General features: G+C 41.9%; 1 protein-coding gene and 1 long non-coding RNA gene across 4 annotated transcripts in view; one reads left to right on the forward strand and one right to left on the reverse strand.

Moving 5' to 3' along the window:
* Window positions 1-480: 480 nt before the first annotated feature.
* LOC110954716 (dnaJ homolog subfamily C member 13) overlaps window positions 481-20,974 on the reverse strand; it is a 34,882-nt gene continuing 14,388 nt past the window's right edge. The window contains exons 11-58 of one of the 3 annotated variants that reach the window (XM_051940393.1): window positions 20,496-20,575; window positions 20,232-20,401; window positions 20,107-20,139; window positions 19,304-19,403; window positions 19,086-19,193; window positions 18,782-18,937; window positions 18,556-18,612; window positions 18,329-18,450; window positions 18,083-18,158; window positions 17,787-17,882; window positions 17,541-17,681; window positions 16,615-16,632; window positions 15,832-15,914; window positions 15,402-15,555; window positions 15,142-15,245; window positions 14,881-15,040; window positions 14,708-14,770; window positions 14,045-14,146; window positions 13,181-13,285; window positions 12,538-12,740; window positions 12,299-12,383; window positions 12,009-12,163; window positions 11,651-11,696; window positions 11,399-11,553; window positions 11,074-11,275; window positions 10,844-10,959; window positions 10,638-10,716; window positions 10,412-10,547; window positions 10,081-10,265; window positions 9,920-9,994; window positions 9,687-9,806; window positions 7,690-8,085; window positions 7,486-7,599; window positions 7,070-7,186; window positions 6,743-6,920; window positions 6,550-6,641; window positions 6,363-6,462; window positions 6,181-6,255; window positions 5,972-6,084; window positions 5,711-5,880; window positions 5,566-5,608; window positions 5,295-5,468; window positions 5,025-5,204; window positions 3,850-3,990; window positions 3,619-3,762; window positions 3,402-3,501; window positions 3,033-3,137; window positions 481-1,660 (exon numbers count right to left, since the gene is read on the reverse strand). In XM_051940393.1, the coding sequence (XP_051796353.1) occupies window positions 3,082-3,137; window positions 3,402-3,501; window positions 3,619-3,762; window positions 3,850-3,990; window positions 5,025-5,204; window positions 5,295-5,468; window positions 5,566-5,608; window positions 5,711-5,880; window positions 5,972-6,084; window positions 6,181-6,255; window positions 6,363-6,462; window positions 6,550-6,641; window positions 6,743-6,920; window positions 7,070-7,186; window positions 7,486-7,599; window positions 7,690-8,085; window positions 9,687-9,806; window positions 9,920-9,994; window positions 10,081-10,265; window positions 10,412-10,547; window positions 10,638-10,716; window positions 10,844-10,959; window positions 11,074-11,275; window positions 11,399-11,553; window positions 11,651-11,696; window positions 12,009-12,163; window positions 12,299-12,383; window positions 12,538-12,740; window positions 13,181-13,285; window positions 14,045-14,146; window positions 14,708-14,770; window positions 14,881-15,040; window positions 15,142-15,245; window positions 15,402-15,555; window positions 15,832-15,914; window positions 16,615-16,632; window positions 17,541-17,681; window positions 17,787-17,882; window positions 18,083-18,158; window positions 18,329-18,450; window positions 18,556-18,612; window positions 18,782-18,937; window positions 19,086-19,193; window positions 19,304-19,403; window positions 20,107-20,139; window positions 20,232-20,401; window positions 20,496-20,575 (5,678 nt within the window). In that variant the 3' untranslated portion in view covers window positions 481-1,660; window positions 3,033-3,081. The remainder of the gene's footprint in view (window positions 1,661-3,032; window positions 3,138-3,401; window positions 3,502-3,618; window positions 3,763-3,849; window positions 3,991-5,024; window positions 5,205-5,294; window positions 5,469-5,565; window positions 5,609-5,710; window positions 5,881-5,971; window positions 6,085-6,180; window positions 6,256-6,362; window positions 6,463-6,549; window positions 6,642-6,742; window positions 6,921-7,069; window positions 7,187-7,485; window positions 7,600-7,689; window positions 8,086-9,686; window positions 9,807-9,919; window positions 9,995-10,080; window positions 10,266-10,411; window positions 10,548-10,637; window positions 10,717-10,843; window positions 10,960-11,073; window positions 11,276-11,398; window positions 11,554-11,650; window positions 11,697-12,008; window positions 12,164-12,298; window positions 12,384-12,537; window positions 12,741-13,180; window positions 13,286-14,044; window positions 14,147-14,707; window positions 14,771-14,880; window positions 15,041-15,141; window positions 15,246-15,401; window positions 15,556-15,831; window positions 15,915-16,614; window positions 16,633-17,540; window positions 17,682-17,786; window positions 17,883-18,082; window positions 18,159-18,328; window positions 18,451-18,555; window positions 18,613-18,781; window positions 18,938-19,085; window positions 19,194-19,303; window positions 19,404-20,106; window positions 20,140-20,231; window positions 20,402-20,495; window positions 20,576-20,974) is intronic. The other 2 variants (XM_051940392.1, XM_022199382.2) reach the window with 2 other exon arrangements.
* On the forward strand, window positions 13,352-13,805 carry LOC127531331 (uncharacterized). Its single transcript, XR_007938398.1, has 2 exons — window positions 13,352-13,660; window positions 13,696-13,805. It is a non-coding gene; the product is annotated as an uncharacterized LOC127531331 (long non-coding RNA).

Raw genomic sequence — 20,974 nt, forward strand, 5'->3', positions numbered from 1 at the left:
TGTCACTAAAACACTGAGGGCAGGCATCTCCACATGTCCACAATGCAAACAAGTGTCTAAAAGTATTACTTCTTTTCCCCAACACTTAGAAAATTACATCTGTTTTGCTGTGTAAATATTACAAAGAAAATAAACTTCATTGATACCGAACAGGGGAAATTTGCTTGTTACAGCAGCCAGATTTAACAAATCCTTATTCTAAAAGTGGTGACATTTAAATACTGATTCTACAAATACAAACTAAAATTCCCCTATTTAAAAGTTCAGCAACATTTTAATACAGTAACTCCCTTAAATTTCCACAAAAATCACAATTGTGTGTTCAGTTTTACATGAGTGGCAAATGTGTCCTTACTTTGCTTTGCATTAAAAACACCAATACTTTATAATTACGTCACTCTGTTGTGGCGCCTTTAACATCATTTTCATTCCTACTTCTCAACACGAGTGAGCAACAAACAAATGTAAAAGCAAAAGAACAACACTGTGAGTTCCCTTTTATTCTTAAAATTTTATGTACAAGTGTGACTGATTTATTTTTTTAATGTACATTCAATATAGAAAGTTTATATACGTAATATTACATTGAACATTTCACAAATTGCACTAGTCTTTCACATAAGATTCATAATCAGAGTCAACGTCATTCGTCATGTCAGCAGAAGCTCATTTCCGGTGGTTATTATTCACTTATAAATATTCTAGTGCTTTTTGCATTCTGGGGAGGGAGAATTACTTTTAAAAATATGAGGCAGAAAAGGGCACTCTTCAAAGAGAGAGCAGAAGGAAATATGAATAGGACCAGAGGAAGAATAGGCTGGACGCTTGGAGAACAGATCTGTGTCATTCTTGACGGAACTGACCGAACCAGACGACAGGTCAGCAACCCTCAGACTGAGAGTTTAAGTGACATTTCTCTTGTAGAGAAACCGGGAAGAGAAATCATACACACCCATTTTCTCAATTCCAATGTTTTTTTTTTCCATTTTCCTGAAGAGAATCCATTATATAGACTAGTAAACGACAAGGTTATGCAGAAGGTGGATAGGTCCTGTGCACAGATGTGTCACAAACAAGGCCGAATACCCTCAGTTAGGCAGGGTTAAGGAGAGCCAATCGGAATCTGGCAGAGAGGATTAAGATAAAGGAGAAAAGAGAATTTACCAATAAGAAGCCTTGGTCTTCCCACGTTTTTTTTCCAAGAAAAAAAAATCTAGAGTAAAAAATATATTCATACAAAAAGTAAACTCTTTTGTTCTGTCATTGGAAGGAACAAGAAAAGGAGCAAAAACAAAAGAAATGTGGTCATCTGTTAAAAGAAAGTGTTTCTGAAGACTTGAGTGCCATTTGGAAGGGGGAGAGGAGTGATACTGCAGGAGGTGTCGCAGAGGTTTTGGTGACGGTCAATGACGGCCCGCTCTCTCTCCCATTAGTTTGTGTTTTTGTTTTGTTTTTTTTATGCTCTTCGTTCCTCATCAGGGAGCCGAACAGTCCATCTCTGAGCCGCGGCTGTGAAGCTGCAGGGCAGCCCGAGTGCCTGAGCGTGACTGTGTGTGTGTCCTTCAGCCTTGGTCTCCAATGTCGTTGTCCACAGGGGGTGGGACGTTGGGCATTACCGTGGTGCCAGCTCCTGCTGTAAGGTAACCTGCTACTCCTGGACCTGCAGGTGACAGGAAGACAGGTAAGATAAGAGTCCAGATGTGACTGACAGGGGTAGTTGGAGTTCTAGTGGTGAGCTAAAATGATGCACTAAACTAAGACATCAACTACTCTATGTATGGAGGGGTGATTCCTACACCGAAACACTGCAAATATGTAATTCCAGATGTTGTACGTTTGACTGAAGGGTATGATTTTGTTCAAATATGATGTAAAGGAATGATTTGTGATTAAATCTTCTGAAACCCAAAACCTGCCATGACTTTTCAAAGGCATATTATGTTATGTAAAAAGATTAAATAAATAACAATAACCATCAAAATTTCACCATTTATCAGAGATCGTCACATCTGGCAGCAGTTCTACTGGAAAAAATAACCAAATCTAGGCTTAAAATTGTGATATTTTGTTCAAATCATTTTATTCTCATATGAAATTTTGCCAAAAATAAACCATTTTTATTAACTAGATTCTGTAAAAAAATTAAAAAAAATAAAAATCTGCAGTCCTTGGCTCAACTGAGAAGCTAGTCGTGACTTGGCTGTGAGCAACAATTACGTGACAAAAATTTTGGGACTATTTAGCTGAATTGCAGGCTGAGTTTACACAAAACAGAGAGGAGACAAGCCTCAAAAAACATTAAAAATGTAAATCGTAAATTATTTATAGCATGTACATCGGCGGAACATTTATTTTTACAGTATTTGCAACAATTGTAGGCATTTGGAGAAATATTATTCTTGTTGATTAATTTTTTTAATTTTGTAGAACAAATAAAGAAATTTTTTCAGGATTTATATAATTACAACTGTCATTTTGCACAAAGGACTTTTTTTTCTTTCTACATTGACCTAACTGAGTAGAAAATCAGACATCTAATATAGATGAAACAAAATCAGTCACTTAATTTTTCTTATTTATGTAGATGTAACTTTTTATGTCAAAATTAACCTTAGATGAATACAAAAGTATATACAACTCATCTGATTTATATATATCAGCAAATATAACATTAACCCTAACCCTACAATTTCACAATAACATTCATTAAGAACTTACTCTTTTTTATTACAAAAAAGCTTGGAAATAAGTTTAGTTTTTGGTTCATTCACTGATTTGCTTTCTGCTGAGTGGTCTTGTAAGGTCACTATTTTCTCCTAACACTGGCTAAATAAATAAACATTTCATTTAATTGTCAACTTTTAAGGGCAGTTCATGTGAAGAATGAGACAGATTTGGTAGACAGGTGTGATGATGGTACGCTGCCATTTTCAGCACTGTGAGGTGAAGAGGTGGGAATGGAAAATGGCACGTGGAACCAGGATGGAGGTAAAGAGGGAAGGAATGGCAGTAGGAGCGAGGTCAAAGTCTACCTGCATCAGAGCAAGAGAGAGGAGGGCTGTGAGGGCCCAGCTCAGGAGTCTAGAGCCCACCTCGCAGTGGGCTGCTGGCGGCCAGGAGAGAAGGAGTGGATACCCCTGAGGAGGAAACGTGGACGACAAAAGAGGAAGGGAAGAGCAGAGCCAGGAAGTTACAGGACAGAAAAAAAGGGTTGCTGGGTTTAAGCACAAGTGAGGAGTCAGCCACAAGGTGTTCTTTAGGGTAGAGCAAAGCATTAAGATTCATCAACAGCTCAGAGAAAAGCGCTGAAAACTTACCTTCTGAACACTCACAGAAAATATGTGAACAGTTTTGCTTGTTAATAAATGTTAATTAGCAGTTTGAACGCATAGATGCTTCACCTGTCAGGTAGCCTGCAGTCTGAGACTCTGAGATGAAAAGGTCGTGTTTCTGGTCTTTGAAGGCACTCCACACTGAAGACTTTGCTAGAATTTCATTCACCTGCAAAGCAACGATCGCCAAAGAATTTCAAACAACCACAAGGTCCTTTGATCAGTTATTTTACAAGCTAACAGACAAGTGTAGTAGTCAGTCAGTGATGCTGATATTCCATCTCACCTGCTCTCCATACTGCAGACTGCGAGTCATGGACTTCAGAGCTTTAACTATCTGGGCCTTAGTAGCTGCAGGGTTGTCCAATGTCTCCAGGCCGATTCCTTCCAGTAACTTCAGGAGGTATGGAACTAGCTCCACTCTCAGAGCCTGTTAAGTACATTAGCGGTAAAAAGACCCTTCAAAGTCACATCAAACATAGCTGGAAAAAATAAAACCGCAATGGTAGCAGTTTACCTGAGCGACGAGGTCAGTCTGCTCCTTCTGGAACATGCGGTTGAGAGCTTCACAAGCCAATCCAGCCATGTCTGCCCGAACTTTCATCCCGGCCATCAGAGGGCCGATAGTCTCCAGAGAGGCCATGGAACGCACACACAGCTGCACAAAACAAGCCAGCTTTAGTTAATATCATGTTGAAAGAAGATGAAAAAATCTAAATGAGCCATTCACAGTCACAGGATGTTACAACTAGGATCTGATTATGAAGCGTGTATTCTTAATTTAACCTACTGATGTTGTAGTATCTTTTTATTACTCTCGTCATATTTTTACTTACTGTGGGCTCATGTTTTTTCACTGCAATATAGAGTTCTGCATCTCTACGGAAACAGCACAACTATGACTGGATGCGCAAAAGACTAAAAAAATGTTTTCATTGCAGTATGACACAGCTCATTGTATACTTGTTATACAATGACAATAAAGGCTTTCTATTCTATTCTAATGCCATTAATCATAAAAAAATAAAGTTGACAATGCTAATTATTTATTTTCTAAATATTTCTACACATATCATACATCTCTGTTGAAACACAGCCCGCAATTCAGCTGAAAAGTCACTGAATTTTTGTCATTTTACTATTTCTTACAGATGATTCATTAATTGCTTGATTGTGCCAAGGAAGGCAGAATTTAACTCTTTTTTTTAAAACAGGAAATGGTTTATTTTGGGAAATTTTCACAGTTTTAAGCTCAGATTTGGTCAGTTTCCTCAGTAGAACTGCTGCTAGATACGTCTGGCTCAGGAAACATCAGGAAATTGAAAATCTGTCTAGTCTCTCCATTTCTACAAACAATTTTTTTGCCTACTTTACATTTTTAGTAAATTTTCTAAGAAGACACGTACAATAAAGTGATTTTGATGAAATATCCTGATTTCAAGCTTCAGAAGGAACATCACTTCAAGGATTAATGTGGCTATAAATCAGTACTTGAGCACCGAAAGATGAAAATCCAACAATTCTTCTGATTCTGATAAATGGTGTATTATTTGGGGTTCAGAGGGTTAAGACAATCCTGGGCTTTCTGTAATCTTGTGTTTACAGTAGCCCTCAGCTAAGAAATACAACTATAGAAAGATCCTATTAGAGACAATTAAATCCCATTAGGAACTTAACATTGTAGTTTCTTACCTCATTGTCTGACAGCACGTGGATGAGGCGGATGGAGCTCTTGGGCACGGCGTTGTTCTTGTGGTTGAGTGCTGCCAGTATGCGAGGGAGGTGACCCAGAGGAGGAACCTGGTCGGCCAGCTGGGCCTGGGTGCTGAACAGACAAACTGCTGCAGTGGTAACCGTCTCCAAGGCTTCACCCTGCAGGAGACCAGAGATGTCAGTAAGAAGCGAGTTTGTTTGATTTTTTTGGTACTTTTAGCATATTTATTTCTTAGCAGAGTAGCTCACATTGGGGTTGTTCTTCTCCAGCAGCTCAGTCAGAGTTTCCAGGAGGGACACCAGGAACTCTCGAGGCTTACGCAGCACCCAGCCAGGCTGAGCAATAAAGATACGCAGGAAGACTCCGCCAACTTCGAGCTCGCCCTGTCCGGCTCCATACGCCACTGTGAAGTCCTCTGGTAACTGAGCACAAAGACCAAAAGTTAATTTTCACACTGAATAATAATAATAACCAGTGCTCAAATACTGATTCACAGCCACAATTCATTTTCACACTTACTTTCCAGTTCACGTCAGGATTATCCTTCTGCTGTTTAAAGTGCCTGGAAAGGATTGAGAAGTTTAACGCTTGTAAGCATTCAACCTTTGATTATTCTGCTAGCAAACTGCTAACCATCAAATTAAACTGAGCTCATGCCACATACTCAAGCATCATCTCCCGAACAGTAGTGGACACTTTCTCCCTCGAGTTGTCATTCCAGATGAGCTCAGGGTTTTCGTGCGTTCCCTCAAATATATGAACAGCTGCCTCAGCGTTGTCTCGCATGGCGTCCATGAATACACCCGGAAGGAAACGCATCAGCGTGAGACGCACCTAGAGGCAGAGAGCAAAACATGAGAAGGTTATGTCAGTTAAGGATATGATGATGCATGAGCCATATATATTTATATCTATCCAGGCTGACCTTTGGCCCAACCAGCTTGTCTGAGGTCATCTTGGAGAAGAGCTCTGCTGTCTGTGTGCGAACCTGGGGGTGAGTGCAATTACAGAAGAGGTCCAGCAAATAGATCAGAGCACCTGAGGAACAGACAGAATAGCATTAGCTTCACTGCACTCAAAATCCAGATTAATATGGACAGCCTCAAGAAAAAAACAAAACAGAATGTCACTGACCTTTGGCCATGGACTCTTTGACTATCTTTGTGTTAGAGGTCAGTGCATGGAGGGTTTCCAGCACCATTTGCCTGCCTAAACGAAACAAAGAAGTATTTTAGACTGAGGAAACATCACTGGAATAAGCACAGAGCAAGAAGAAGCACAAAGAGCATTAAAGTGAGTTGATTTCTTTGTCTTACTGGAGGGAAGTGAGTGCAGCAGTAACAGAAGGTTGGACAACACCAGCGACTCTGCAATGTTGCTCACACATTCTTGGTTTGACGTCACTGTGTTCACAACCTGCAGAGCAAACCGACATGATTACGATGCAGAGGCACTGAGAGCCGCAGTAATTAGATCTCAGGATCAAGAACCATTAGTCTCTACCTCCAAAACAAGCTGCTGCACTCTGCCAGCTCCGTGAACCCGCAACAGAGAGAAGAGCAGCTTGAAATGGCCGATGCACTCCGACTCTGAACCTGGAATTATACAGAGAGAGATACTTAGAAAGGAAGCTCAGAAATCAAGATACCCTAGTAAAACATGGCATCAAGTAAGTGCTGTTAGCATCACATCTCACCAGGGTTGTTCTTGATAACATTGCGGAGAGCCTCTAAAGCCATCTCAGCGAAGCGAAGCCTCTCGGCGTGCTGCTGGGACTCCACCTTGTTACTCTGACTCATGGCCAGCAGAGTGTGGAGATACTGAGCCTGGGAGCCGACATAGTCCAGCAGACTGGCAGCAAAGGCTTTGGGGTACTAAAAACAAAGATGGCAGAACAAATTATGCTCTGTTCTACACTGAAAATGACATTTTATAACTCCACGTTTACCTACTACAATGTTCTTTCAAAATGAAGTTTCATTTCATCGATCATGATGTACTTGGAGCTTTTTGTTCTACTTGCCTCCAGTGGAAAAGTTGGTTGCTCATTGTAGACTCGGACAAAAATCTCCCCCACGATCAGCTCTTTGTTGTGATCACTGAACACAAACTCGGCGCCGAAGCTTTTATCATTTTCTCCCTGTGAACAAACAACAGACACGTTGCATGAATAACTGTACGCCTGAATGACTCACCTTCAAAGGAGTCGTGCAGCTTAAATGTCAACAATATACAATTAAATCTCCAAACCTAGTAGACAAAGCTTTTATTCCCGTTTTAAATATAATAACAATACTAATAATAATAATAATACATTTTATTTGTAGAGCGCTTTCATGGGCACTTAAAGACACTTTACAGGCATGAAATAAAATACGTGATAACCCATCTGGGTCACATCTCTAAACGAGTCTGAAAGCAGTCGTGAGTCATTTTTACCCTTTTAATGTTTCCCTCCTGCTGACCCTCCAGGAACTCCAGCAGCTCGGCTCTTGTTCCATTGTTCCAGATCAGGTAGGGGTTCTCTGAGTTACTATTTAGCAGCTTCAAGACCTAAAAGAGGGGGTGTAGAATTCAGTGTGATGTTGGGGTTTATGCATGCTGATGTCGACACAACCCTCCTCCTCCACCTGTTCAACTAACCTCAGGGGGAGTTCCTGTTCCCAGCTTCCTTGAGATGTAAGGTGTCAGCATGGCAGCTAAGCTCTTGCGGATGCTGGGGTTCTCTGGAGGCGTGCCCTCTATGCCGTTGGTCTCTGAAACTGGGTTGTTGCCATCGGGGGTGCGGGGTGTTTGTGCGTAGCCTCCCAGGCGGCTGAGGGCCACCAGGCTGAGCTTGGCCAAGCTGTTAGCAACCTCCTGCTGGTTTGTTTCCTGACTAGCCTGCACGCCACTCTCCTCCAGAGTGTAGTCGTAGTTGAAGAGGTGGACCAGCAGGTGCCAAAGCACGCCGGCGTGGTACAGATGGGTCTGTAGGAAGAAATCCACGGCGAAGGAGCTGACACACTGAACTGCCAGAGTTGCAGTTTTTGGGAGACCCTGAGAGAAGCGAGGGAGAGAAAAGGAATCAGTGCTGGCAAGAAAACTTCTTTGTAATTTGTAACTGCACTTCACTCTGCTGTTTTATTCCAGGATGGATTTAAGTGAAATGTTATAATTCTAAATGCTAAGCAATACTTTCTTGAAAAGGCAGTTTAGGACAAAGATGCCCTAAAAGCACTTCTAATTTACGTCTGTTCGATAGTGAAACAAAAAGATGCCTGAAATGAGGATAACTGTTTTAGCCACCATAAGCACTAACAACACTGACGTAGAACAAAAGCTGTTAAAGCAACAGTTACGGCTCACTGTTTTAACACCAAGATGTCACAGCTAATCTGGCGATGACGTACTGATGGTGAGAAATACTAGACGTAGTGCGATCAAATAGCCCAGAGACTTGCTGTTGCTGTTGCACACGCATGGAGCACGTCATGGTGATGTGCAAGTAACATGTGTGAGCAGGAACCGTCCTGACTCAGGATTCTGTGTGTCATCACATAAATAACATCTAAAACCTGAGTTAGATGCATTTTTGTGACCGTGGACAGGTGGACATTTGCGGTTTCATCCTGGACGTCATACTGGGGCATTTGCACTGCACATTCTCACGGTTTTCTCCCGCATTAAAGGAGGTCAGACTGTCAACACAGAGTTCTACTGCAGTATCCTGAGGCATCTGAGGGAGGACATTCCACGTGAGAGTCCTGAACTGTGGCACAACGGCTTTTGGGCACGGTGATTATGCATGACGTTTTCGCCACAATGACACAATTACTTAGCCTAGCCGCGCTAGACAACCCACGGCAACGAATTTAATTCTCTGCCAGGGAGGGTCTAGTTACCCTCCATAAGGCTCGAGGCTGGATTCTCCTAAAACTGGCCGGACCAATCACCATGAAGTGTAGAGTCAGAAGGCGGGCGTAACGAAGTGACGACAGAGGCGCGACGATTCTGACAGAAACAACCGGCGCACAATAAACAGTTATCTTTCGACTCGGCTTTGGCCACAGCCCTTAAAGATTTGAAGCTAAAATTTAAATTGAAAGATAAACAAAGGACGGCACTTAAGTATTTCATTGAGAAGAAAGACGTATTTGGACTTATGCCGATGGGATATGGCAAATCCTTAATATACCAGTTGGCTCTGCGGCTCCGCTGGTTGGGAAGCTAATGGGACTTAGCCACAATCCGCCGGTGCTCTCGGAACTACGTCAGCCTATTTGTTGCGTTGATTGGTTGTACACCTACCCAATTGCTGCAGAGGGATTTGATAGACAACCTTTTAGCCCGCCTCCCTCCCTGTCGAGCTTCCCTAGACCCTTGTGCTGTCAGAAACATGGGTGTAGCATGGCTAGGCTAACAATTACTGCCCCCAACCACAACATTTGGCTCACTGTTACTTCTTTCTCTTCCTCGACATGAAATTTAAAGAGGAGGGTTGCAGTTTAGACACAGTGGAGCAGATTTAACGTGGTGCTTTACACGCTTCAGAACTGGACTTTCAGAGAGTGATCATGTGTGGCAGGAGCACTGGGAGCAGAGTATCACTGGCAGAAGGTGAGTACTTTGAATCATCAGAAAACACTGAAGACCCTCACCTTTCCATAGTACAAGATGTGACAGAGGTCCCGGATGATATTGGGCATTTCGATGATCTTTTCTCTGCATTCTTCAAACTGAGCAGCAACACTGTAGCACTTACAGACGTGCCCGCACACCTGTGGTATATTGTTGGAAAATAGTGTTAAAGAAATCCTCACAAACAGGAAATTACTTATCTGGAGAGACGAATTAAACTAGAGGCGAGTGCAGTGTTTTGCGATCATTTTACCTGTACAGCCATGTCATCAGGCTTGCTGGATGCAGTTAATACAGCGACACATCGGGAAAGAGCCTCCAACAATACCTGAGGAAAGACCAGTTTCTCATTTATCAGGCCATAGTTCCCCAGATGCCACAGCATAACGGTCAACGTTGTTAAAATGTTCGTACCTCAATGCCATTCTCGCGACGCAGCTCCTCTGCATTCAGAGCCGAGCAGTTCACCGTGTGGAAGGCAAGTTCAGCAGCAGCCGGGAGGAGAGGCGAGGTTTTAGAGAAAAGCAGCTCATCCTCCGTTTCCATTGTGATTGTTTTGATGAGCATGGGGTAACCGGCGTATTTGTAAGGTTCCAGTTCTGTGGAAGTAGTCCAAGCAACAACAACATTAGCTGAATGTCTCCAAAATTAGGCATCACTTTCATTAAAATTACTTATTGATTGTAATCATTTTAAAATACAAGTAAAAAAGAGTAATAGAAAGTGAGCTAATGCATCTACGCACCATGTTTATGTCGGTTGAACAGGATGCTCTGGGCTTTAAGGATGAGAATGATGTTTTCTGGATCAGGTCCATCCACGATTCGGGCGGATTTTGTGCAGAGGAACTCGTAAGCTTTGTTAACTTTCTCAAACATGTCCTGAAAGAGACAAAAAGTTGCTGAAATCATATTCACAGGGATTCTAAGGCTAAAAATACAGTTTATTGTAGTAATGATGATAATACGTACCCTTCCCTCTGGGTTTTTGTCAGGATGGTACTTCTGAGCCAGTCTGAAGTAGGCTTTCCTGATTTTACTCTCTTCATGCCTAAAAACAAAAAAGGCACATTCAGTAACAGTAACTCACATGAGGTCTGTGTTAAATATACATGATCCAATTGACTTTTAGAGAGTCTAAAAAGTAAATAAAATGTATTGTGTGCATTTCCACTCACTGTCCCTGTCCTTTGGGGAGGTTGAGGACTTCGTAGGCGTCGTCCACAGACATAGAGGGAGGTTTCTTCTCCACCTCCCTCTTCCAGGCTTCAAGAGTGTCTTTCAGCAGCTTCACCTACAAGGATAATGGCAATGATGGATCGTGATATTGACAGACGCATTTCTTAGAAAGTAGAAGCAGCTCATCAAAAGTAAAAAAACAAAACAAGACACAAAAAAGAAGACATACAGCATCTCTAATTGGCCAGTCAGGGAAGCGGGTGGTGTCACAGAGATGTCTGAGGTAGTAGATGTTGCAGAAGAGTTCATTGTCCAGCTGAGGGAAGCTGATCACGGGGATGGGGCAGTATTGGTAGAGGGCCCGCGTGTTGCTCTGCAGCCTGGGGCTAAAATCAGCTACATGAGCTGCTATCTTCTCAATCATCATCCGCCTGAAACAAGAGTTCAAAAAGAAACCGTTCAAATTCCCAGAAACCAGACACTAGCTTTCGTTGCTGCACTTCTAAATATCTCTACATCGCCTTTAATTATACATCACAGACACCACTTCCCACCTCATCTCACTGCTCCAAATGGCCTCAGGTGTGTCAAACTCTCCGAGGAATATTTCAGAGAAGCGCTCGGCCTCGTAGTTCTCCAGATAACACACCATGGCCTCGGGCAACACTGGCCCCAGAACGCTACGCTGCACTATATCCTGACCCTTAGCCTGTGAAGACAACATAACAGACCAATGTCATCCTCAAAAAGGCACCAAATTCATAGGATTTAATAAGGAAAAGAACCATATCTGAAATAAACTTCACCTCCTCTGATTTGAAGGCCTGTTTCAGATGGCAGTACTTCAGGAACCTACAGAAAACACATGAATGTCACAGATGTCAGTTTCAACACTTGACTGCAAGTATTCTTTTAAGTTGATAAGTGTAATATGTTTCTCATTTTTAACTGTATCAACAGTTTAGAAGCCAGTATTAGACTTATAAAAAATGCATGAAATATAATAGAAATATTGCATTCGTTTATATTTTGAACAGCGTGGGATTAAACCGTCTCTCATCAATATCTAAAATAAATATTACAGTTTCTTAAAAATTCGCCGGAGAAAGGTTCGGCCTATAATAATATTGTACAAAATGTCAGCTGCTAATAATGTGTTTTCACCTTGCGACAGGAAGCACGTTGGAGCCGGTGTACATCATGATGAAGAAGAAGACTCCGGTTAAATAGAGGCGCTGCAGATTGGGGTTGTCCTGCATCACCAGGTACAGAACATTGGCAACCTTTTCCACCAGGATGGGGTCAAAGGTCAACAGCAGCTGGGAAGGACAAAAAAAACAATAAGGAAAAAAGTCAGCATGGCATTTAACTTTATTGAGCAATTCATACAGTGTAATTTTGTGCAATGACTCAACTTTGAGGACACAAACGTCAAAGTTAAAATGTACAATTACCTGGACAATGTGTGGGAGACAGGCATTGTCAGAGATCATCCTCTTGATTTTCGGTAAAGGACGAATAATGGCATTATCTTGGTCCCTGAGTAAAAAGTAAATGATTAAATATCATAATTTACTGTTCCACACAAACTTTTAAAAGCCAGGTCAACAAATGAATTATTTTACACACAAAACAAACAGGTGGTATTTTCAACACAAACACGAACAGCACAGAGATTTTCAGTGGTTCTGACCTGCTGGGGTAATAGGAGCACATGGTGATGAGCATGTTAAGGATTAGGGTAGCCAGGTCGGACTCATTCATCACCGCCTGCCCTGTGGCCAGCAGGCACCATTTCAGCTGAGGAATGGCCTGCAGGGGGCGCCAACCGTCCATCCCTTGGGCCCAGCAGCGTGTCTTCGCCGTTAGGACGTTTGTGCTCCAAAACTCCTGCATCTGGATGAGACAAAACAAAAACATAACTGGTTTAATGGGACAAGTTTTCAAAAAAATCCTCTTCTAAATAGTTTCTAGTTTGGTTTAGTTTCTAGTTTATTTGAAAAAGGACAGCGTGCAGTTACATTAAAAAGATGGCTGCACCAGATTTAGCATCATGCTAATTTCCATCTGTAGTCCTTGGTCCAAATAATGTGAAATAATATTTAATGGCCATTTGTACCCAGTGACACCAATACAACATGGACATAACAACAATAAGATATCAGTTCAAGAGTATTTTCCATGTGAAGAGCGCTTAATTGTTACCTGTACAGACAAGAGAGACATTTCTGTTTATATTTGATTATATTTTCACAAGGTGCTGTCAGCAGAGACAACATTCAGCCCCGTGAACGGATCTTAAAGACTAAATTGTACATTTTAAGACAATCACATACCTCCTCATAGCTGAAAGGTCCTCTTCTTTCTTTGTCAGCGTTTCCAAAGTACCACTCTTTCTCACTCTCCCTCTTCATGTCTGGTGCTGCCTCCAGCACGTTGCTCTGTGGAAATAAACAAGAGCTTTGGTAGACATTGCAGATTTACACAGATGGGTCAATGATGGACAACACGGTCTCACGGGGATTCGTGAAACTGTTACGTAAATTTTTTGTTTCTTTTTCGTGCGCACCAACACGATTTCGTCATGTTTTTCGTGCCGCTCACCACGAAATGTTTTTCGTGTTGCTCACAGCGAAACCCGCTGTGGTAATCACAGCTGAAAGTGGTTTATACCAGCGGATTCATGACGATCTAAGCTGTCCATCGGCGTATACTGCTTGTGTGATCGCGTTTGCGGCCGCCGGCCGCCGGACATTCTTGAAATTCCTATGCTAATTGGTAAGTGTACCACCGGGTTATGGTTAGGTTATGGTTAGGTTATGGTTAGGGTTATGGTTAGGGTTATGGTTAGGGTTATGGTTAGGGTTATGGTTAGGGACGATGTCATGCAAAATATAGCGTTGGATTCGCCATGGTTTTACATTAAAAATATAATACACACATTCGTTTGAAATACGTTCTGGGTGGCACGAAAAGTCCGCCGTTTAAAATACATTGGTGCGCATTTCGTGGTGAGCGGCACGAAAAACATGACGAAATCGTGTTGGTGCGCACGAAACCGAAACAAAAATTTACGTAACAGTTTCACGAATCCTCGTGAGATCGGGCTGTGATGGATTAGATTGAACCAAGAGAACTGCAACATCTAGTGTTGCGTAACAGATCTGATCAACAGAGAATGTACTGTGACTTGTTTTTACCTGTAGCGGCACAGTAGCTCTGCTGGTATGCAAATGAGCCAAAGTGAGCAGGTCCACCAAGATACGGACTCCATTTGAATCCATCACCTCCTTCACATTTTTCTGCAGAACAAAACATTTTTTTTTTTAATTTAACCAAAAATAAATGACTAAGGACAAAAACAATAAAACGGGGATGAACCCCAAAACCTGCTGTCAGGTTTGAAAGACATTTTTTTGCCAGAGTCACACTATTTATCTGACCAGTAACTGTGAAAACAGAGTAAAACATGGATTTTGTGCTTTTCAACAGCCCTTTAATGACTCATCTTTGATATGAAGTTGGACAACTTCACCAAATCTAAGCTTAAATCATAATAAATCTTCAAAATCACTTCATTCTACATGTCTTTATTAAAAATGCACAAAAAATAAACCCTTCACTCTAACCAGATTCTGCAAAAAACAACTAATTCTGTACTCGTTCATGAAAAACACATTTCCACTTCTTCGTACTTCTGGTCACTGTTTGAATAGACAGGCTGGACTTTAAAGTGCACCCACTGAAAGTAAAAATGAAACAGGGAGCCGAAAGCGCCTAGAAACTGCATGGACTTCAAACGGTTAACGTGTATTGCAAAAAGACACCGCTGCTGCCTGCTTTGATGCTGTTTTACAGCTTACCTTGTTGAGAATGAGCTTGTTGAGGAAGAGGATGAGTCTGTCTCTTTCCAGTTTGTCTGTACACTGTAATCACAAAAGTATATATTAAATTTAGGGACTAACTTAAAGACACAAAAACAATGTCACTGCTGCACTTATTTGAGCCCTTGCAGCGACAATTCGCACACTCTTACCCGGTCCAGCATGCCCACAATGTATTTTGTGTCTGTGAAGGGACCGATCTCCTCGTAGCACTTCCCGTACACTATTGCAAGCGCCTGCAGGCACAGGCACTTCATCGTAACTTTGGGTGTAAGCAAAAAGCGATGGTAGAGCTCATTGAAGAACTCGTATCTAAGGGCACAGAAAAGGAGATGCATGAATCATCTTTAGGCATTTTACTGCCGAATAATGATGCTGTTGTCGATGGTTTGGTGGCTGAACTGTGATCTTACGATCTCTTGATGGCACTCGATTCTTCATTTTCATCCTCCTCCAGGAGCAGACGCAGGTAGTAATCCCCAATCTTGATCTCATCTGAAAGGCACTCGTATCTCACCTGCAGAAAAGAACACACAGTAACACAGGCTTAAATGACAGCACATTTGTGTGGGCTAGAATTAATACTGCATTCACAAAATATCCTGGTTTTACCTTATACTCCACAGCTTTAGATGACATTTGACTGCTGACTCTCTGTTAACTGAGCACAAACCTCAAACTCCTGGTGGTTCCAGGAGATGACGGTGGCGTTGCCGAGCTCACGGTCCACGTTGAAGGAACGCATCTCCCCCTCCAGAGCATCGCGCAGCTCCTCCCTTGTTTTTAAGTTCCAGATGAGGTTGGAGCGTGCATGGTCAAGCTGGAATCTTAAAAAGCAGAACACGAAAAAAACGTCAGAAAGATTCTTCTATGGACTGACATTTGGTGGATTTTTTTCCGGCAGAAAAACTATTAGAGTATCCCAACAACAAGTCAGGTCAGTTTTATCTATGGTCAGTCTTTCACTGGAACGTCTCAAATAAGCCTCAAGGCAGCAAGCATCAGTCTTACTCGTGCAAGAAACTAAGTTCTGAGTACAACAAAAGCCATTTCTGCATCACAAATGTTCGATATTTTGATTCGGTACAGCTAGAAATTCGTACCTGTAGTAGAAAAGCTCCCAGTTTGCTTCAATCTTTATTCTCTGCCTTCTCTTCCTCAGGATGACGGGCTTTTGGTTCGGATTCTGAAATCAAATGACAAAGCGAAACGTTTAAGGAGCCACTTCAAGCTACTATTATTCACAGCATTCGATTTTTATCCTTTTTGCAGCATATAGCACGAAGAGAGTCGTGAAGTTAAATGGTGACAACATGGGCAACATTATAGACAGAGAAAAACAGAAAAATGAGATGAATGGCATGGGTAGAAAACAATGTCACAATCAAGGAATGGAGAAAGTCAGATATTAGAACAATGAGACAAATGTGTAGAAACAGAAACTTTATAATACCGACAGAGAGAAGACACAGAAACCAAAATGGGATCCCACAATTGTTCTGTAGTTCTTGCTGGGGTAGATAGATCTTTGGCATGTGTGCTGTTTACATACATTGAGATATTTATTATAAACCTATTGATTCCTTTTGCAAATAGGGTTATTATTTATTGATGACCAAACAACACAGGTAGCATCTTAAAGCTACAAATATCCACTTCAGATTGTGCTCCTCTCTGGACATGATGCGTCTTTATTATCAGATGTTTTTGCTTTTTCCATCTACTTTAAAACTCATTATTTGTGCCAACTGGTCATTGCTTGCCTGATTTTTTTTAAAGAAAGAAAGAAAATAAAAACCCAGTATGTGACATGAAGGTGGAAAATGGTTTAGCCAAGAGACAATGGAAAGACAACAATATGGATCCCATTGGTCAGTCCTACTTACCAGGTTATTTCTGTCCTGCTGCAATGTTTGACAGCAGAGAAAGCAGACAAGACATGGGGAGGGTGGGGCAGAGACAGACAGAGAGATTATTGTTCCTCGGATCAAACAGAGATGAATCGCAACAAAAAGGGTCACAGGTCACTATGCTACCAATACACAACAAGTCCATCATAAAAACTAGCATCCTTTAGATTTAATAGTCTACAATCCACTATATTATTGTCATTTTACTATGTTTGGAGCTTATGATAAAAATGTAAAAGGATGGGGATATTCGGAGGAAGCAAGCCAATCAAAAAACTCTGCCAATAAGCGCATTTCGAGCCAATAACAAATGTAGCCACAGAAAAAGGACATGTAGGTGAAGTTAGAAAGGATTGATTTAAATTGCAGGAAAAACAGCGAGCGAGGCTGTAGTGATCCAAAGTTTCTGTTTTCTGACCAACCTCGACCGACCCACACACTTTCTATAAGAATGACCCACACACGTTCAGCCTGAATCACCATGCAGTCAAGCAGTTTTCCTTTTGAGAAAGATGGAACCCTTGAAATGTCACATTTTACAACACGTCTGCACCTCACCACAACAGACACCGATGAACAGACTGCCACATCTAAATTAAAATGTCCATTAAACACACACAAAAAGGTGCCCAAGCAGTTCAAACAACAAACAAGTAAGGAACATGTGATTGCATCTTGACACAAACTGCCAGCCCAGTGTCAGGCAGCACCAGAGCCGACGCCGCTTTCCATGCAAAACAACAGCAACGACTAAAAAGTGCGATATTGAGTTTGACTCTGGATCTGCAGCGATGTTTAGCATCGGCGAGAGAAGCAACAGAAACACCAGAGCAGACAAAGTCAGCAGCAGGAGCAGCAGATTGTTTAACAGAGAAAAAGTAAAACAGCTCAGAAATGCTCACCTCCTTCTGAGCTATGCCCATCTTATCTCTCCAGTGCATCAGCACAAGATCTGTTTTCTCCTTGGCAAACTTCTCCACCTCTTTGGCTGCTTTTCCTGCTATCCGCTGCCACTCCGGCACCTTGTTTCGATTTAGCTGGTCCTGTGGGAAGAATAAAAAAAAAAAAAACACTATAGATGAAAAAGATTGTTTTAACTCATTCTATTCCGCAAAAATGTTTAGATGTGATGTGGTTTGTCAAGATACCGTGGCGATCTTCAAGTTGTCACGGACGTGCATTCTGTCCACGTCTTTCTCTGGAACAGGGTCGGGACTGTCCAGGTAAGCCAGCAGGCCTGTTGGCTACAAGCACAGAAGAGGAACAAGACAAATTTAAATGGGTAAAGACGTAAACAAATTGCCTCAGCTGCCAGGAAAAAGCCGGGGCTCACATTGTTGAGTTCCTGTATCATCCTAATTACACTAACAGCTTCTGGCATGAGTATTGAACAGGCATCAAATATATGTTTCAAAGTCTGAGCTCAGCAGATATGGAGGCTTACCAGTATCCTCTTCAGGAGGTTGGTGGCAACAGGGTTCTCTGCCGTCCACAATCCCACCAGGTGACGACTGAGTTGCCTGATGAACAAAAATTAGACATAAGCAGCTGAGTAGCAACTGAATCTGCTCCAACGAGCATTAGCAAAGTATGAAAATGTGACTAGAGAAGATCTACTAAAAACTGCAAACAAAAAAAATCCCATTTCTACATTATTGTGTGTAAGGATGCATATTTATGGGGGCTGGACCTGTTGGTGAGCATCCGCTGGTCTGTGCTGATGGTGAACAAAGACGTGTGCAGATGCCTCGGCAGGGCTCCTTCACTCAAAGCCAGCTCCTGCATCTTAGTGGCTATTTCTTTGTCTCCCTCCTAAATTCAACAGTTAAGCAAATCATCACACATCATGAGTTGTAGGAGATGATCATAAGGTTATCAATTCACCCTGTAGAGCACTTAACCCTCACAAAGACTTACCTCAATAATGGCTTTCATCACCAAGCCTGCTCCCTTTACTATTGCCATAGAGGGGTGCTAAAGGTAATAAAGACAACATTCAATGCACATTCACCTCCTGTATGAATCAGTCATGTAGCTATCATAATCAAGGTGTAAATGCTGACACTAATGTAACGCAAATCCATGGGTGGTGCTGAACATTCCTGTAGCTTCTAGATCTTTGCTTCCTCAGTAAGCGCCCTACCTGGAATAGTTTGAACAGGGTTCGTCCATTAGAAGCAACCATCTCAAGCAGCATGTCAAACTGCTGCCCTTCTGTTGTTTCACTGTAGGGGGCGCAAAGGGCAAACGTTAAGAAGTCCAGCAAGGAGCTGATGACCAAAGCTCCTGTTCCATGATCCTGGGGAAAAAAAATGAGAAAAAGCGAAGTAAGATTAGGGAAACTAGTTTATGAAACTATCCAAACTGACTTTTTTGTAAGTTCTAAATTTCCTAATTTGCCCGATGGCCGGCTACAACCGGCTCGCTGATGATAACAAGACATGTACCACATTAGTGATGAATTTTTCAAGAAGGTTTTCCAGGAACTTCTTAGAGGACAGCAGAGAGGCCTTGTTCAGCTGCTCTTGCCTCAGGTCATAATCATCGTGCATCGGCTGGAAAGAAAGATGAAAAAAAAAAGGCTGACCTGAAAGCAATAAGCTTCCAATAAATGAATGTATATCAACATATTTGGTTGATGTCTACGTATTTAGGTGATACTTACACACATTAGGGCGCAGAGCATGTCTATAGCAGCATGTGTCACTCCATTGTTGTTCCTTTTTAAAGCTTTTACCGTCTTTACTCCCAACTTTTCCCTGAACCTAGAACACACAAACACATTTGCAGTTTTAAAAGCACTGCTAAAATGATGACGTGTCGAGAATGTTTAACACAAACGGTAATACAACAGAATATAAGCCATACAGGTACTGTTAGAAAAAGCAGGTCTGGGGTTGGATACACAAAGAATTCATTGCTTTAGAAGTGGCTTGTTGTTTCTTTTGTCTATTATCTATCAAAGTGTAAATCATAGATGAGTTTATTGTTTATTGATAGTGATAGGTGTGTTGTGGTTGAAACGCCAAGCTATGCTAGCAATGAATCTTTCAGGAAAGCCAATTCTGGCTCATTTGCTTCATAGGGAACAAGGAGTAAACGGTAAATACAGGTCCTCTCATACATCTCAGTGACCCTGAAAGGCTACAAGGCTCGTGGATATACAGAAATGTGAAGAGCAGAATGACCAATGGGACAATGGGAGGGAGACGAGGGCACAAAAATGAGAGGATGAGACGCTGATAGTGGAGGGTCAAGACAAATTGAGGCAGACAGCTCGACTGAACAGAGCGAAGTGACATAACCTCTCTTCTGAAGTGCCTGTCTTAAAGCCTGAGATGAAAGCAGAACAAAGATAAAAGAAGAGAAGGCTGATAGACGGCTAAGAAAGACTCTGGTAAAAGATCAAGAAGCATATCAAATACAGACGGACAAAGGGCAGACTGAGATGTATGGATTCATATTTACGTTGCATCTGTGAGTCCAGACCCTTGACCAGACCTTGGAACGACAGAGCATGCCAGTTACCAGCAGCTCAGCAAAAGTATACTTTAAAGTCAAAGCAAGTAGATACAGCTGTACTAAAGACTTACTTAGGCAGCTGGGTGAAAGCCTGGAAGCCAGCCTTGGAGGCCACCAAGCGTCGAATGGCCTGAAAATGGCTTTCCAGCTCAGCGTTAAGAGCCGGCAGCTCGGCCTCCTGGGTTAACAGAGCCAGGATGGCGTTGTTGATGAGCTTTTCTTTGTTCTCAGAGAAAAGACCCTGAAGACAAAAGAGAGACAACGAGAGAAATGAATGTGGAGTCTGTTGAGGGAGATGGACAGAAATTAATTACACACAAACTGAACACACTCACATCTTGGGTTACTGCATGCAGCACTCCGCTGTAGGATATGTTGGCGTTGAATCTGAACACGGCGTCTGCAAAGTTTCCATCTGGGAAAAGGAAGGAGCGATGGAACAATTGAACAAAAAAAGGATATCATCTGTATTCATACTCAAGGTTTTTGTGATTCTTATCACTTCCTCCATGCATTTAAATGCACTGCTGTTAGTGCAGTCCTCTCCTGTAGTTTGTGCTTTGTCCTCTCTACCCTTACTCTCCCTATACCGTCTCTTCAGGAATTTCTATTTCTAGAGCTGGCTGGGAGTAAATCTGTATTATATATATCTTTGCAAGGTCTTAAATTAATAAGGTATACTTGCACAGTTTATATTATCGCTGAATCTTAACCTTAATATTTAATTTGTCAGCTAAATTTGTATTTTATACAATTTGCAGGGTTTTAGAACAATTAAATGATTAATGTACATTTGCATAATAAATAATGCTGT

Source organism: Acanthochromis polyacanthus, chromosome 20, assembly GCF_021347895.1.
Source record: "Acanthochromis polyacanthus isolate Apoly-LR-REF ecotype Palm Island chromosome 20, KAUST_Apoly_ChrSc, whole genome shotgun sequence".
In the NCBI taxonomy this organism is placed as follows: domain Eukaryota; kingdom Metazoa; phylum Chordata; class Actinopteri; family Pomacentridae; genus Acanthochromis; species Acanthochromis polyacanthus.